At 36.3% G+C, this 18,183-nt stretch overlaps 1 protein-coding gene across 1 annotated transcript in view; it reads left to right on the top strand.

Moving 5' to 3' along the window:
* The first annotated feature begins 2,449 nt into the window (after positions 1-2,449).
* The window catches only part of CCDC39 (coiled-coil domain containing 39), a 64,614-nt gene continuing 48,880 nt past the window's right edge, over positions 2,450-18,183 (top strand). The window contains exons 1-4 of the mRNA XM_050780107.1: positions 2,450-2,662; positions 14,664-14,783; positions 16,665-16,811; positions 17,936-18,094. Coding sequence (XP_050636064.1) covers positions 2,573-2,662; positions 14,664-14,783; positions 16,665-16,811; positions 17,936-18,094 — 516 coding nt within the window. The 5' untranslated portion in view covers positions 2,450-2,572. The remainder of the gene's footprint in view (positions 2,663-14,663; positions 14,784-16,664; positions 16,812-17,935; positions 18,095-18,183) is intronic.

The following is an 18,183-nucleotide window of genomic DNA, read 5'->3' as shown; positions in this document are numbered from 1 at the left end:
AACACCTTTAGCATGTTGGAAATAAATTGAGCATTTCAGCAACAAAGCTTATAAAACTATGGGTTTTATTTCCAAAGCTAGATCTGGATGAATACAAATAGAGTTATGGTCTAGAACTTGTAGAATTCGAGTGAGAACTAGGTGATATGAGATGTCGTGATGATGAGGTAGAGAAGCAGGGATACCATTTTAAGGCAGAATTGTAGAATTTGGAGAAAGCATGGGCATTTCATCTAGAAGTAAATATCACATAATTGTTATCCTCAAATTCAGGAAATGGAATCTTTGAGAAATGAGACATGGGACTCTCAGAGCTTCAGTTGCTAGACTTCTTATGCCCATATGGTGTAAACGCATGGAACTTACCTATGTAACTGTTTCTGCAGGACATATTCCTAGAAGTAAAATTAATGGAAAGATGAAAAAGACTCCACAGTCATGCATTTGGCAGCTACAGCTGACACTGAGAGGGGTGCTTCAACTCATTGGCACAGGTCAAGGCAGCTCAGTATTCATATTAAAAACTGGGATGGTAAACTAGGTAATTTTAAGATACATGGGTGGTAATAATACCAATTATTTTATTTTATTTTTATTTTTTGCTTTATTAAAATGTAATTAAATGTGACTGGTTTCCTTAGCTCTTGTGAAGGTATTTTCATAGGTGCAGAGTTGTTCAAATGATGTTTCTGTGAGGGCTGATTGCTGGAAGTCTTTTGTTCTGCCATTTTCCTCCCCACCTTTGACCCAACACCAATAATTTTAGGAAGCCGCATTGCCACAACAAATCTCAAGTATAAATAACTATGTACCATCTTAACATAAGCTGAATACTAACATTTTCATTAGTTGGAATGACTACACTATTATAAAATAAGCAATGATCATTTATAAAGGATTAAATATCATTATATCTAAAATTCCACTATTCCATACAGGTCAAAATTTCTTCTACAAGTTGAGCCTTTCTCCCCAGCCTTTAATCATTGTAGAAAGGGGGAATAAAATGCTTTGCTAATTCTAGTCTTTACAGGCACAAAGTCCACGAGATTAAGTTTATAGAAAACAATGTAGGCACAAAGAGACAAAGCTCCTACAGGAGGATTTCAGAACTATAGTAACAAATCGACTGTAAAAATACATTTTTAAGACAGTTAAAATATGAATCTGAAATGGTTATTAGATGATATTGAAGAATCGTTTTTTAAAGATGTGATAATGATATTGTGCTTGTTAGATAACATTAACCATTCTTCTACCAATACATCCTCAAGTATTTAGGGATGTAATGTCATGATGTCTATGATTATCTTTTACTTGAGCAAAAGATACAGATGATGCTAATATGGCAAAATATGAATGCTAAATGAAGGTGATGCGTATATAGCAGTTATTTATACTTTGCTTTCTATTCCCATATACATTTAAAATATTTATAATAAAAGTTTAATAATGTCTAGGTAAAATAAAATTCGAAAGAGCAAAAAAAAGGTTACAGGTGGCTATTGGATACGTAAAATTAATTCATGCACAACATCCCTTCTTTGCCTAAAGAAGCCTCAGTTTAATTTACCCAGAAAATGAAAGGATTAGATTAGTTGATTGTTTTGTCCTTTCCAGTTCTGAGATACTATACAAGACAGACTATAACTCAAATGCCTACCCATGCCAAGCAGGTAATTCAAATTAGTGAATTGGTAAAGTGCTTGTCGGTCTAAAGGGGGCGGCTCTCTAGCGGAACATTACCTTTTGATAATGGGGATTGTGTCACCTACCCTCTTTCTAAGCGGAGGAAATACAGAAATTCATGCGAAATTCCACACTTTAAATGTTAGCAAACGAAAATGCAAGTATGGGAGTGGTGCCAGAGGGGTCACCATACCGCGCTACAAGTGTGCGGCCTCCCAGCGGACCGCGTCTGCGGTCAACCGCGACGGGGTGAGTAAGCGCGGTGAGGAAGGCTGGCCGACTGAAAGAGGCGACGATCACAACATCCCAGTGATGCCAGAGAGAGAGAGTTCTGTTTCCAAACACCAGTTCACCCCGGTCTACTTTCACCTACTGTAGTAGCTGATGAAATCTACACAACACAGCAAACACAACTTGAAATGAAACGTAGTTTATTATCTCTGTTGGCTTCCGTCTTCCCCCAGGCAATCGGAGGATCCTGTGGTTTACTTCCAGTCACCTGCCGGGTGGTCCTCCAGCCCGCTCCGGGGGCCACAGGTTTCACACGCTCCGGGAGCGATCCGAGAGCCGCCTTTTCGTGGAAAGTTATGCTGCCGCCTGGCAAGCTCGGGAACCTCGGGAGGGGTAAGTTGCTGCTCTTCCCTCAGTGCTCAAGGTGAAAAAAAAGGTTATTCGGCCTGGAGGCAGGGATTTCTCAACCGGAAGTTTCGCCTTTGGTCTGGAGCGCTTCCTGTTTGGTAACTAAGGACGCGGGAAGGTTGGTAGGGCTCCCGCCGCAATTACCGCGGCGCTGTGCAGGTGCCTGGGCTTGACGCGGGTGCTGTTCACCCGATGTACAAGAAGGCGGATCTTTGTTCTGTACCTTCTCTATCCGTTTGCAGTCATGAGTAGCGAATTCCTGGCTGAGCTGCACTGGGAGGATGGGTTCGCCATCCCGGTGGCGAACGAGGAGAACAAGCTACTGGAAGATCAGGTGAGATCAGTTGAAGAAGGCGGGAGGAAGCAGAGAGGGCCTGCTGGGGGGCGTTTTCTGGTTGGCAGTACTACCCCAGCCCTTTTATTTCTCTCCTTTCCTAATCCTGTGCTTCCTCTAAAACTCCTCCCACCATCGCCCTCCGCCCTTACCCTGTCTATTTCAGTAATTGTTAAGCATTTAAAAATGTTATTAAAACCATAATTGACATTTAGGGTTATAAAGCTCGAATTATTACTCCCTCATGCCCGTTCCTCTTATTTCATTCCTCCTGGCGGGAGAGGAAAGGCTGGTTCTGACGCCCGCTTTTTGCTTGCTCAAAAATTAAAGAGCTGCTTGGAAAAGAACTTCTGAGGTTTGCATAGCAACGGTTATTTGCGCACGTTTATAAATTAAACACTAGAAGGTTCATGTTTCTTTGTGAGTTTCCGTCTATAATGTTTAAAGCTGAAAGTGACTTGAGATGTTTTCAACAGGAACAGCCCAGTAAGAATGTGAAATGTGCAGTTTACAATTTTTCAAAGAGAAGATTGAGTTGTCACAGATTGACATAAGAAATTTTACGTTGTAAGGACGAACTTATACTCACTACAATTCATAGCAGTTGTTTAAAAAAAAAAAATTGCAGGCCGGGCACAGTGGCTCACGCCTGTAATCCCAGCACGTTGGGAGGCTGAGGCGGAGGGTCCCTAAAAGCCAGAAGTAAACCAGCTTGAACAACAAAGCGAGACCCCCCACAAACCCCTCCCACCTCATCTCTACGAAAAAATAAAAATAAAAAAATAAAAAGTTGCAGCCGGGTCAGCAAATTTTGAAAAACTGTGGTGGTGATTTGTGTAGAAGAAGGTCCAAGAATAACAGATGATGCTTACACAACTTTACAAAACGGAACAGAAAGTTTTCTCAGCTCTAAAAAAGGAAAATGAAAATCCCGTGACTCTACCTTTTGAAAAGAATGGAAATACTTTTTAAAACGTTCTGACCTATTTACTCATGTGTAATTTAGAAGACTGCAATTTTTCCCCAAAGAAGGGCAATATTAAGAAATAGAAGAAATCTAGCACTGAGTACTGAGGAATTAATACTAAGTATCCAGCCCTGGGTTCAGATCCTACTTACCAACCCTAATCCTGCTTCTTTTTCTGTAAAGTGGAGATGGAGATAAACAAACTAATTACTTCGCGGGCTCTAGGAACATAATATGGGTTAAAGCTCCATCCAAATTTTAGGTTTTAGTATTATTGCTTATTGTGTCTCACAGAATTTTTTATGTACATATTACCTATATTAGCTATTTTTAAAAATTACAGAGCCATATAGAGAAGAAAAAAGAGGACCACAATTGCATTATATAAATAAACTCTGACATTTAAAAAGCAACTCCTGTAAATTTAAGATATTCAAACAGAATAGAAGGGTATGAGATAAAAACATAAGGTATTCCCTCCCCAAAGTGTCCGCTGTACTGTAGAAATGACTATCGTGGCATTAAACACACATTTCAGACATCTTGGTATACAGATATACAGAAAGAAGAGAAAAATGAGGAGTATTATAATGGAATTCTGTTATATATATGCTGTTTTTAACACAATATTAATTTTAGTATTTGAGAGAAGAAAAAGCAGTTGTTGAATTTCAGGTAAATATTACTTGATCACAAGAGGTGCTGATTGCTAAAAAATTCCCCTAAGTTAAGAAAAACTACTTAAGAAAAAATAGTTTTTAAGAACTCTATATTTCAATTATAGATGACTGAATGTCTCTGATTTTAAAGAATAAGTTAGCACTCTTACACATTTTCCCATGTCCTCTTCCCCTATTAAAAATAATGGTTTTTATCATTTTTAATATTATCAAGTTTTATTTGCATTTGATTCAATGCCCTTAATTTATCACAAGTGTTTAGTGTTAGTTTTATACTTGATTTGCTCTAATGGTCCTTACTGCAGTCACTTTTATTCAGTTTATCTTTCTTGAACTTTTCTTTTGATTTGTCTTTTGGCTGGCTGGATTTTATCCTCAAATGATTGTTGCAAGAAGGGCCTGTAGTACTGTGATTTTAATTTCTTGCATCCTAGATTGCCAGTCTACTTGCATTGCCTGCTTTGAGTTTATACATCTTAAATCAAAGTATCAGATCTTCAAGGTACTCTTCTATTCCTTCTGCCCCCTACTTCCCACCCACTTCCTTCTGGAGTACCCTATTTTACAATATGTACAGATTTCCCCACAGACCTGTTTTACAACTGTTACCTTAGAAATTCTCTTTATTATTCTGCTGAGTTGAGGCTGTATTTCCTAGATCACATACCTTCATTTTTCTTGTATAGGCATACCTTCAAGATACTGTGAGTTCAGTTCCAGACCACTGCAATAAAGTGAACGTTGCAATAAAGCAAGTCACACAGTGCATGTAAAAGTTATGTTTACTTTTACTTCAGTCTATTAGGTGTTCAATAAAAAATACCTTAATTAAAAATACTTTATTGTTAAAAAATATACTAACAGGTATCTGAGCCTTCAAGGAGTTGTAACCATTTTGCTGGTGGAGAGTCTTGCTTTGATGTTGATGTTTGCTGACTGATCAAGGTGGTTGTTGAAGGTTCAAGTGGCTGTGCCAATTTTTTAAAATAAGAGAACAATGAAGTTTGCTGCATCAATGGATTCTTCCTTTCATGAAAGATTTTTCTGTAGCGTGCAATAATATTTGATAACATTGTATGCACAGTAAAACTTTCAAAGGTGGAGTCAATTCTCTCATACCCTGCTGCTGCTTTATCAAATAAGTTTATGTAATATTCTAAATCCTTGTAATTTCAACAGTGTTCACAGCATCTTCACTAGGAGTAGATTCTATCTCAAGGAACCACTTTCTTTGCTCATCCATAAGAAACAACTCCTCATCTGTTCAAGTTTGTTATTAAGATTGCAGCAATTCAGTCACATTTTCAGGCTCCCCTTTTAATTCTAGTTCTCTAGCTATTTCTACCTTATCTGCAGTTACTTTCTCCATTGAAGACTTGAACCTCTCAAAGTCATCCAGGAGGGCTGAAATATTCTTCTAAACTCCCATTAATACCGATATTTTGATCGTCTCTCATGAATCATGAATGTTCTTAATGGCACCTAGAATGATAAATCCTTTTCAGAAGGTTTCCAGTTTACCTTGCTCAGATCCATCATAGGAATCACTATCTATGGCAGCTATAGCCCAACAAAATGTATTTCTGAAATAAGTCTTGAAAGTCAAAATTTCTTCTTGATCCATGGGCTGCAGAATGGATATTGTGTTAACACGCATGAAAACATTGATCTCTTTGTACGTCTCCATCATAGCTCTCGGGTGACCAGGTGCATTGTCAATTAGCATTAATTTTTTTGTTTGTTTGTTTGAGAGGGAGCCTTACTCTGTTATTATCCAGGATGAGATACAGTGGTGTGATCTTGGCTCACTGCAACCTCTACCTCCTGGGTTCAAGCGATTCCCCTTCCTCAGCCTTCTGAGTAGCAGGAATTGCAGGCATGCGCCACCATGACTGGCTAATTTTTGTATTTTTAGTAGAGATGGAGTTTCACCATGTTGGCCAGGCTGCTCTTGAACTCCTGACCTCAAGTGATCACCTGCCTTGGCCTCCCAAAGTGCTGGGATTACAGGTATGAGCCACCACACTCAACCAATGAGCAGTAATATTTTGAGAGGAATTCCTTTTTTTCTGAGCCGCTGGAATCAAGAGTGGGCTTAAAATGTTCAGTAAACCAAGTTGTAAACAGATGTGTCATCCAGGCTTTTTTGTTCTATTTATAGAGCACGGGCAGAGTAGATTTAGCATAATTCTGAAGGGCCTCAGGATTTTCAGAATAGTAAATGAGCATTGGCTTCAACTTAAAGTCACTGGCTGCATTAGCCCCTAATAAAGAGTCAACCTGTCCTTTGAAGCTATGAAGCCAGGCAATGACTTCTCCTACTGAGCTATAAAAGTCATAGATGGCATCTTCTTTTAATATATGGCTGTTTCATCTATGTTTAAAATCTGTTGTTTGGTGTAGCCACCTTTATCAATGATCTTTGTTAGATCTTCTAGATAACTTACTGCAGCCTCTGCATCAGAACTTGCTATCTCACTTTGTACTTTTGTGTTGCGGAGATGGTTTCTTTCCTTAAACATCACGAACCCAGCTCTGCTAGTTTTAAACTTTTCTTCTGCCGCTTCCTCACCTTTCTCAGCCTTCATAGAATTGAAGAAAGTTAAGGGCCTTGCTCTGGATTAGGCTTTGGCTTACAGAAATAGTGGTGCATGCCTGTAATCCCCACTACTCAGGAGGCTGAGGAAGGACAATTGCTTGAACCCAGGAGGTGGAGGTTGCAGTGAACTGAGATCACACCACTGCATCTGTAAGCCGATTGTGGCTGATTTAATCTTCTATCTGGACCACTAAATCTTTTGATGCAGGGAAGGTGAACTCCAAAATTGAGGCTTAGCCCTGGAGGGTTCTTGGCTCCATTCAGGAAAGATTTCAAGGGTGAGTCAGTGGTGTTAGACAGCAACTTTTCTTGAAGTGTCAGGATGCAGCAGCAGAGGTACTGCTCCTTGTGGAGCAGGGATGCTTGAAAACAGGTGCCCAGAGTAGCAGCTCAGAGGCAGTTCTGTAGTCATATTTATACCCACTTTTAATTATACATATACTTAGGGTCAGATTATGCAGCAATTTCTAAAACAAGGGTGGTAATTTCTGAGTCATTGGGTTGTTGCCATGGAAACATTTTTTTTTTTTTTTTTTGAGACAGAGTCTTGCTCAGTCAGCCAGCCTAGAGTGCAGTGACACCATCTTGGCTCACTGCAACCTCCGCCTCCCAGGCTCAAGCATTCTTGTGCCTCAGCCCTGCAAGTAGCTGGGATTACAAGTGCATGCCACCACACCTAGCTAGTTTTTGTATTTTTAGTAGACATAGGGTTTTGCCATGTGGGTCAGGCTGGTCTTGAACTCCAGGCCTGAAGTGATCCGCCAGCCTTGGCCTCCCAGTATGTTGGGATTACAGATGTGAGCCACCGCGTCCAGCCCAAAGGGATGATCACTTCTGGGTATTGCCATGGCAGTGGTAAACTGACATGGGACACTGGTGAGCACGTCTTATGGAAAGCTGCTTCCCCTTCATCCCTGCTTTAGCTAGTCCTCAATTTGGTCTGGTGTCGAAGCCCTGCCTTTGAGTCTAGACCCACCTCGTATCTCACTTTCTCCATATCAGCAATAAGGCTTTTTTGCTTTCTTATCATTTATATGTTCAAGGGAGTAGCACTTTTGATTTATTTTTAGAAATTAAATAAAGAGAAAAAAGTAAAGCAAAAAAAAAAAAAAAAAAAAAAAAAAAAAAAAAGGCACTGTGATACTTTACAAATACAGACATGAAGTACCATCTGTGGGATCAGAGTAAATGAATACAATCAGTAAAGTCTATTTTTCCACTAGTAAAAGTGTGGACCTCTGAATATCAAAGCTTCTTAAAGTATTGGTTTAACCAATTCTTTTGATTTTTAGGACCATTTTACTTATAGGTGAGAATACTTTGATATAAAGACCTTCCTTTTCTTCTTTGTCTTGAGTTCTAGGAAATAGTCATAGAAAGTTGTTAGCTTTTGTTTAATGTCACTCATTTTCAGGAATTAATTAGACACACACATACACACCCCTTCCACACACACCACTGTACCCAACTTAATTACATGATAATACTTGTACATGTCCTTAAAAATATTAAATAAATTACATATATATATATTTTTTACGAGGCAGTGGTTGTCATGGGCAAAAACAAATTGTGAATGTGTATTTCCCAGAAAAGGATATTGAAAGTCTGTAGTTAGAGAGGTCTTTACTGTTTCTCTGCATTATAACATTTTTTTAACGTAGTTATGTCCCCCTGTTATGAGGAGAAATAAATCCATAAGAATGATCCATTCATTAATTCAGTGAGTATTAATCAAGAGATTACTATGTGCCAGGAACAATGATAAAAACACTGAAAAAAGTAACAGTGATTTCTGAAATATTTGGCTGTGAAGTCAGTGCCCCTTTATAAAGACTTTATATCCATCTCTTTCATTAACAGTGCTCAACAGAACAGTCAATCTGATACAGCCTTGTGAAGTGTACATGTTTAAAAATTTTTATAGATACTGGTCAAGATAATCATCACTAAAAAAGCATTTTGTGTAGATAAGCAAATTGTGAAACAGGACAATTAGAGGACCCCTCTAGCATTTTCCCTATGAGACTTATTTGATTATCCAAGTCATTATCTATTTCATTATCTATTGTGATAAAATGCATTTCCTCAGGAGGTAGTAAGTACCTCAGGAAGTGTAAAAGCACTGCATGTTGCTGATGTACATTTTGTAGTCAGGGCAGTCTTGGAGATTTCTTCTAATTCTGGGGTTACAGAAATGCTTTGAATCTGGTCATGTGCAAGTATATTGAGAATTAATTACGTAAAAGAAGATCTGAACAAACAGACATTTACATATTTCTGGGTAGGAAGACAATATGATAAAAGTTTCAGTTCTTAAATTATTCTGTATATTTAAGAAAATTTCAATGAAAATGCCTAGGGCCCTTTTAAAACAAAACTTGACAAGTCAATTCCAAAGTTCATTTGGAAGTGAAAGTGTTTGATACTAGACAAAATAGTTGTGATGGTGGTGATAGTGTGTTTTGCCCTACCATACTAAAAAGCTGTGCTACTCAAAACAGTGTGGCACTTTTGTAAAGATAAATCAATGAAACACCCGGCATCTAGAAGCACATCTTTGCATGTATGAGAATTTAGTATAAAAAAGATGCATTTCCAACCAAAGGAGAGGGATATACTATTTAATAAATGGTCTATTGCTATTTGTTTTGAAAAAAGAGTTATGAATCTGCTTCCTCTCACACATGAACATACATTTCATATGTGTTACAAATTTTGCTGTAGAGTATGTATAAAAGTACTACGTGAATTTATTGGAGACTTTTAAAATAATCTTCTGGGAAAGGCCTTCTTCAGTGTAGCACAAAACATAAAAATCACCAAAGAAAAGACTGACAGATATAACTACATACAAATCTAAAACTCTTGTAATTCCTATATCTGTTCTCTCTGTGGATTTTTATTGAGTGCTATTATGTTCTAGGCATTACTCTAGATTCTGAATGTAGGGTGAACAAAATGCATATGCTTCTTGCCATTAAGCTTAAGCACAAAATTTTTAAGAATGCATATGGTTCCTGTTGTCATTCATCTTATAATCTAGTGGCAAAGATAGAAAATAAACAAGCAAATAGAAACATAGTTACTAATTGTGGTAAGTTGTTTGAAGGTAATTACTAAATGTGAAAAGGTTGCCATGAGAGAAAATAACTGGGAAAAACTGTATTGAATTAAATGGGCAGGGACAGCCTCTCTAATTTTATATACAAACTGAAGAATATGAGGCCCTGAATAATAATATAGAACTAGCCATTAGGGAAGGAAAATGTTCTAGGAAGAGAGGCCAGCTTATCTGAAGACCCAAAGTCTTCAGATAAAAACCAAGACACCTTGGTTTTTTCATTTGTTTTGTTTTTTGAGACAGGGTCTCATTTTGTTGGCAGGTTGGAGTGCAGTGGCGTGATCTCAGCTCACTGCAACCTCTGCCTCCCAGGCTCAAGTGATCCCCCTACTTTACCTTCCCAAGTAGCTGGGACTACCATTGTGTGCCACCATGCCCAGCTAATTTTTTTTTTATTTTTGGTAGAGATGGGTTTTGCCATGTTGGCAAGGCTGGTCTGGAACTCCTGGTCTCAAGTGATCTGCCCGCCTTGGCCTCCCAACATGCTGGGATTACAGACGTGAGCCATTGTGCCTGGTTCAAAGGGGTAATAACTTCTGGATGTTGCCATGGCAAAGGTGAACTCACAAGGCACACTGCTGAGCATGTCTTATAGAAACCTGCCTCCACCTGTCCCTGTTTTAGCTAGTCCTCAATTTGGTCTGGTGTCTGAGTCCTGCCTTTGGAGTCTAGACCCACCTCCTACCTCACTTTCTCCATATCAGCAATAAGGCTATTTTGCTTTCTTAACATTTGTGTGTTCAAGGGAGTAGCACTTATAGTTTCCTTCAAGAACATTTCCTTTGCATTCACAACTTGGTTAATTGTTTGGTGCAGGAAGCTGAGTTTTTGGCCTATGTCAACTTTGAGACTTCATCATTTCTAGCTTTTGATTTTTATACATAGAGGCCATTGTAAGGTTATTAATTGGCCTAATTTCAATATTGTGTTTCAAGGAATAGGCCCCAAAAGAAGGAGAGAGATGAGGGAATGCCTGGTCAGTGGCTCAGTCAGAACACACACAATATTTTTTGATTAAGTTCATTGCCTTATAGAGGCATGGTTTGTGGCACCCCAAAACAATTACAATAGTAACATTGAAGATCACTGATCACTGGTCACCATAATAGATATAATAATAATGAAAAAGTTTTAAATATTGCAAGAAGTACCAGCATGTGACGTAGAGATGCAAAATAAGCACATGGTGTTGGAAAAATGATGCTGATGGACTTGCTAGACACAGGGTTGCCACAAACCTTCACTTTGTGAAAAATGTGCTATTGGAGAAGCACAATCAAGTAAAGTGCAATAAAATGAAGTATGTCTGTATTATCCCCTTATTTTGGTAGAATAGTTTCTTGTGTCTCCATAAGAAGGCTGTATGAGATGTAAACACTCTGAATATTTGAATCTCTGAAAATATCTTTATTTACATTCACATTTGAAGGTAGTTTGGCTGGGTGGAAGACTCTAAGTTGAAAATAATTTTACTTCAGAATTTGGAATGTATCAATTATCTTCCAGCTGTGTTTCAGTTAGTAATCTGCTATTAGTCTGATTTCTGTTTCTTTGTAGTTTACCTTTTTTTAAAAAAACTCTGAAAGTATTTAGGGTTTTATCTTTCCATTGCATGTTTTATTTGGGAAACTATATAGATGAACTATATTTTCAAGTTCTTTGTTGCTTTTTTTGTAGCACTATGGTCTTGTTTTAGGGGGAAAATATCTTCTCCAATCTGATTGTGTGTGTGTGTGTGTATGTGTTCAGTTCTTGTCTTTTTTGTTCTGAATTATTTGTTTCTTCTGGGATCTTGTTTGTTTATTTTGGCATCATGCACATGATGTAAGTTTTCAATAAATATCTGGTGATTGGTACATGTCCCTTTATATTTAAGAAAGAAGCTGTAAAATGTTGTTTGGGAACTCTATGGGGAAGGGCTTTTCCACTTGTGGAGAGTTAATTATGCTTTCATTCAAAAGTCAGAAGTTTGCTCTGGGGACATTATGCAATTATAAATGGCATAACTGATGAAGCAAATAAAAGTCATAAAGCTCTATGCACCAAACACAGCAGCTAATTACATGAAAGCAAGACCTATTATAAATGCAAGTAGAATTTGACAAAAGTACAGTTACAGTGAGCTATTTCATTGAGCACCTCAGAATTAGACAACTCTACTAGACAAAAATAAGGATATAAGGGATATAATACAATAAAAATAAAAACATAGAGACAGCTATCTCTTGAATAGAGAATATATACTTTAAAACATACCCATAAAACATTTACAAGAGTGGATCATATACTATACCAAAATAAAAATCTTAATGCATTAAGTCAATGATGAAACTTGAAAGCATTATGCTAAGTGAATAAGCCAGAAACAAAAGGCCAAATATTGCATGATTGCACTTATGTGAGGTACCTAGAGTAGTCAAATTCATAGAGATGGAAAGTGGAATGGTGATTGTCAGGGGCTGAGAGGAGTGGGGAATGGGGAGTTAGTGTTTATAGAGGTTCAGGGAAGATGAAAAAGTTCTGTAGATGGATTGCTGGTGATGGTTGTATAACAGTGTGAATGTACTTAATGCCACTGAACTGTACACATAGCAGTGGTTAAAATGGAAAATTTTATGTTGTTGTATATTTTACCAAAATTAAAAAATTATAATCCCTAAAATGCTATACAAACAAACATTTTGTAGGTCACATTATTTGATAATAAGCCAATATAATTTATAATAATTTTAAAATTATTTTTTAAAATTATGTATTAAATAATTTAAAATGATCCTCCATATTAAATACTTAGGCATGTTTCTGAGAAATATTCTTCAGTGGCCCTTATATGAAAAAGAAATTGAAACGGAAAAATCACCTTTTAGAAAACAATAAAAAGAGACTGCTTCATGCCCAGATCCATGGGAAACAGCAAAAATTTTAAAGAAAACATATAGCCTTAAATGCCTTTTTAATTCAATCATTAAGACAAAAAGTAAAGAAGCTAAGAACTCAGTTTAATAATTTTTTTAAAAAAGAACAAGAAACGAGAGGGAATTAAAAGTAAAAGTTTGATGACACAAGCAAAAAAATATGTATGTAATATTAGTATAGGACATACAAATGAGTCAATTAGTATTTTTTTCTTAAATAGAAATTCTAGTATTTCCTTTCACACTGCAGTGGATTGTGTTGTGTACCCTCAGGAGATATCCCTGACTTTGGGGACTGTAGCTCCAGATCTTAAGAAAACATATTTTAATTTTGTTGAGCTTATATTCTGCTTTGAGGGATAGTATATTCTAATAATCCTGAGAATCTGTCTTACAATTTCCCAAGGATTTATTTTGTTTGTTTAACATTTACGCAGTTTTGTTTCTAGTCAGAGTTATAATTCAAAGGTAAACAAAATAAGAACAGTTTCTAGGTACATGAGAGTCAGTTGTTCTGTTCTCTTAAGCTTAGCCCAGTTCAATGGGGTTTGAAAAGGAGTTCTTGGAGAAGAAATCATGCTTGGTGCCTAGCGACTATTCAAATTTATGGTTCCTGCTCTGTGTTTTTGTTACATCTTGTTAGTATGCTCTTGTTTACTTAAGATACCTTGTGGTTTAGGCCGGGTGTGGTGGCTCATGCCTGTAATCCCAGCACATTGGGAGGCTGAGGCGGGCAGATCACCTGAGGTCAGGAGTTCAAGACCAGCCTAGCCAACATGGTGAAACACCTTCTCTACTAAAAATACCAAAAAAAAAAAAAAAAAAAAAAAAAATTAGCCAGGTGTAGTGGTGGGCGCCTGTAATCCCAGCTACTCAGGAGGCCGAGACAGGAGAATCTCGCTTGAACCCGGGAGGCAGAGGTTGCAGTGAGCTGAGATCGCACCACTGCACTCCAGCCTGGGTGACAAGAGCAAGACTCTATCTCAAAAAAAAAAAAAAAAAAAAAAAAGATACTTGTGGTTTAATAATGGAATAGAATCTCATTTTTGCCCTATAAAAATATAGTATTGCTGTATGAAAAATGCGTTTTTGAGTAGATCTACTACTACTGCAAATCTGAGAGGTTTCTATTCCGTGTAATATGGTGCTAATTTTCCCACAGTAATCTCCAAATCACAACACTATTTTATAATATTTAAAGAATTAGTAGATTTTAGAAGTTCATGTGGACGTTTAAAGAAACAAAATGCTATGTTTTTAATGTTTGTGTCCTCCCAAAATTCATATGGTGGTCTCAGTCCTCAATGTGATGGTATTTGGAGGTGAAGCCTTTGAGAAGTAAATAGGTCATAGAGGTAGCGCCCTCATGAATGGTGCTGGTGCCCTTTTAAGAAAAGACAAGAGGGAGATGATCTCTTTCTCGCCATGTGAAGATACAGCAAGAAGGCATCTGTCTGCAAATCAGAAAGAAGGCCATTACCAGGAACCAAATTAGTTGGCACCTTGATCTTGGACTTCCTAGTCTTCAGAACTGTGAGGAATTTCTCATGAATCAAATTAAATTTTATTTAAGCTACCTAGTCTATGATATTTTTGTTATAGCAGTCCAAATTGACTGAGACAAGTAAATGAAAATTTAATTTTCTTCGATTTTAAGTCCTTCATATGGTAAAACTTAATAGAACTTTGGATAATCATAGTATTTATTATTTACAGTTGTCAAAACTGAAGGATGAAAGAGCAAGCTTGCAAGATGAGTTACGTGAGTATGAAGAGCGTATTAATTCTATGACTTCTCACTTCAAAAATGTTAAGCAAGAGCTCTCAATTACACAGGTACAGTAACTGAAATTTATGTTGATTATATCATGTATAGTCATGGAATATCTCATAGTACATTTACATCTGTAATTTTTACAGCTCTAATAGGAAGGCTTAGCATAGTTAAACTACTGTGAACATAACCTTGAACATGAAAGTAGATAGAAAAAGGCTTAGAGGAACTAACTACTGGCCCATTTTTTTTTTTTTTTTTTTGAGATGGAGTCTTGCTCTGTTGTCCAGGCTGGAATACAGTGGCATGATCTCAGCTCACTGAAACCTCTGCCTCCCGAGTTCAAGTGATTCTCATGCCTCAGCATCCTGAGTAGCTGGGATTACAGGCACCTGCCACCATACCCAGCTAATTTTTGTATTTTTAGTAGAGACGGGGTTTCACCATGTTGGCCAGGCTGGTCTCGAACTCCTGACCTCAGGTGATCTGCCCGCCTCAGCCTCCCAAAGTGCTGCTACTGCTCCGATTTTAAACAAAAAATTAATCCATATGAAAGGAGAAATCATTATTCAAACAATCTGTATTAGACAGCAGGTTATTTGAGAAAGGTATAATGATGGTGGTGAGAAATGATGACTATAAGCAGAAACAGCTAATATATCACATAATAAAATTTCTGTCTCCTTTTAAATTTATCAGCACAACTCACTGGGGCCATTTTGAGTGGAGGCCAGTAGTCTACACATACGGCATTTTAGCATTGTTCAGGAATTGAAACTCATAGTAATAATCCTGAGATTAAAAAGTTAAATTATACTCAAGAGACTTTATTTAAGATAACTGGGGAAGACATTAGGCATCTTAGAAATGTTAACATAAATATAATAAAAATTAAAACTTCTGGTGATTAAGTAAGCTTGTTTTATAAATAATCTGTTCAAGTATAGAAACTCACTCCCTAATGATGCCCAGCAAACCAGGCAGCTCAGCAAACCGCATTGGAAAGTTTCCTAACTTCTATCTCAAACTAGTTTTTTTTAAAAGTGCATCTACTGTCTGAGAAATAGTATGCAGTTTCAAAAAATGAACAGTGCCATATTTTAAAAAGCAATTTATAATCAATATAGAGAAGTAAGTATTACATGGCTTACAAGTCTTATTAGAAAGTTACAAATCTAATAAACTCAAAAACAAACTCAGAATTCTTGAATCTCAATGTGGTTGAGTAATTGATTAACTATTTGGAACAACACTTTTCCTTAAGTTATTGAACTACTGAGCTGGGGATTTGAGAGGCAGAGACTCTGTAGTTGTATCTTACTATCATCGAACTTCAAATAAATAGAGTAATAGAGATAAAAGAAGAATAAGCCTCCAACAATGGTAGCTTTAGTACTGTAAAATTAATACTAAATGATAACTTTGAAGCACTGTAAAATTAGTTAACACATACTCTTTTATTACATACAACTGAACACAAAGGTGTGATTATATGCTAATATATTCTACGGAATATTTACAACCATTGGTGTTTAAATAATTATTTAAAAATAATATCTTAATTAGAATATTTGATCAATTCATATAAAACATCTCATTTCTCAATTGTTTTTTAATGGATATTTCTTATTTGTAGATAATAAGTTTTAAGTCTAACCAAACCTTTGGTTTTCTTTAGTTTTCCTAGATCAAAGTAGATGTGAAAACTATTGACAGTATTTTCTCCTAGCACAGTTCATTGACTTTCTTACAACTAGTGAGCAACACCAACTATATTGTAATCACAGTCTAATGTAATGTAGGTTTTAGACTAGTGGAATTAATAGTACTTAATGTAAGCAATTTATGGGAACTTTGTTTTAATCTAATGGATTATTATAAATATTTTTATTCAAAATTTCTAAAATTTTAAAAGCCTTTTTATCTTGTGTGTTATTCTGTAGTCTCTTTGCAAAGCAAGGGAGCGTGAGACTGAAAGTGAAGAACATTTTAAGGCCATTGCTCAAAGAGAATTGGGACGAGTGAAAGATGAAATTCAACGACTGGAAAATGAGATGGCTTCAATACTGGAAAAGAAAAGCGATAAAGAAGTATATGTTGAAATTTACTTAAAATTCTGTGCTACTGCTCATTCTTCCATCACCAAATGAGCATTGAATTTTTTTTTTTTCTGTATGGGAAAGGCATATATTAGTTTTCTAGTGTTTCCTTACATATTTTTTGGACAATGAAAGGCACATAGAGCTGTGATTTGAATGAAACAATAATGGAATATTACATTTTTCCCATTATTCATTTACCAGCTACTTATTGAGACTTACTATAAGTACCATGCTTGCTGCCTGTTATAAAATACCAGGCATGGTTTATATGTAAGTGTAATATTTTTAATAGCCACATTTAAAAAAATCACTTTTAGTTTTGAATTTCATTTAAAATGTTGACCTTTCATATTGATTTATCAGTTTTGTGACTCTAACACTAAACTACTTTAACCTATTTCTGTCTTTTCTTTTGTTTATAGTTACTTGATTTGGGAGCTCTTTCCAAATTCTGAATCTTCTCTTTACATGTGCATATACATATGGAAATACACGTACATATTTTATAATGTAATCTTTGTATATAATTACATACTTATTAATTTGTATTTGTTTATATAGTCTTCTCCGTTTTTTATGAGTCTAGATTTTTTAAGTGACTAAATTTAGTACATAAATGTTTTTATCTCTTTTACTATATTTACTTCAATTGGAAGTGTTTCCAACATTCTCTATAAGAGACTTCGTAGGGGCAAACAATATGATTGGAAATGGGGCTGAAGGATATTTGTCTTGGATTTGAGTTAGCATACCAAACATATTATTTTAACTATGATTGCATATATATTTGGGGTGGCTTTGGTGGAATGATTAATGCAGTTGCTGTGAGGGAGCTACCTTAAAGCCTAAAGCCTTTTAAAGCAACCTTTGGCTCAACTACTGTTCTTGACTTTGTATGGTCATCTCTCCTCTATTTTACAATCAAAGAGTTAAGATACAAGTGTAATAGTTATATAATTGAAATATGGCATATTATAAACATCTGGAAGGCATGGACAGGATTTCTTCTTTTTAAATTTTGCTTCATAGTATATAAAGGTATGTTTTATTTTAGTCTGTATAATAAATAATGCTTTTTAATGTCCCCTTTTCTCTCTCTCTTTGGAAATTAGAATGGCATATTTAAAGCCACTCAAAAATTGGATGGTTTGAAATGTCAAATGAACTGGGACCAGCAAGCATTGGAGGCCTGGTTAGAAGAATCAGCTCATAAAGATAGTGATGCTCTCACTCTTCAGAAGTATGCACAACAAGATGATAATAAAATCAGGGTGAGAAATTACAAATTGTAACTGTTAAGTTTTCTCTAAATCTATAGTATGTCAACCTATTTACCTAAAGTTATACTTAACGATTTTTA

This window comes from Macaca thibetana, chromosome 2 (assembly GCF_024542745.1).
Source record: "Macaca thibetana thibetana isolate TM-01 chromosome 2, ASM2454274v1, whole genome shotgun sequence".
In the NCBI taxonomy this organism is placed as follows: domain Eukaryota; kingdom Metazoa; phylum Chordata; class Mammalia; order Primates; family Cercopithecidae; genus Macaca; species Macaca thibetana.
Note: the sequence above shows the minus strand (reverse complement) of the source record. Positions and strands in the feature narration are given on the sequence as shown.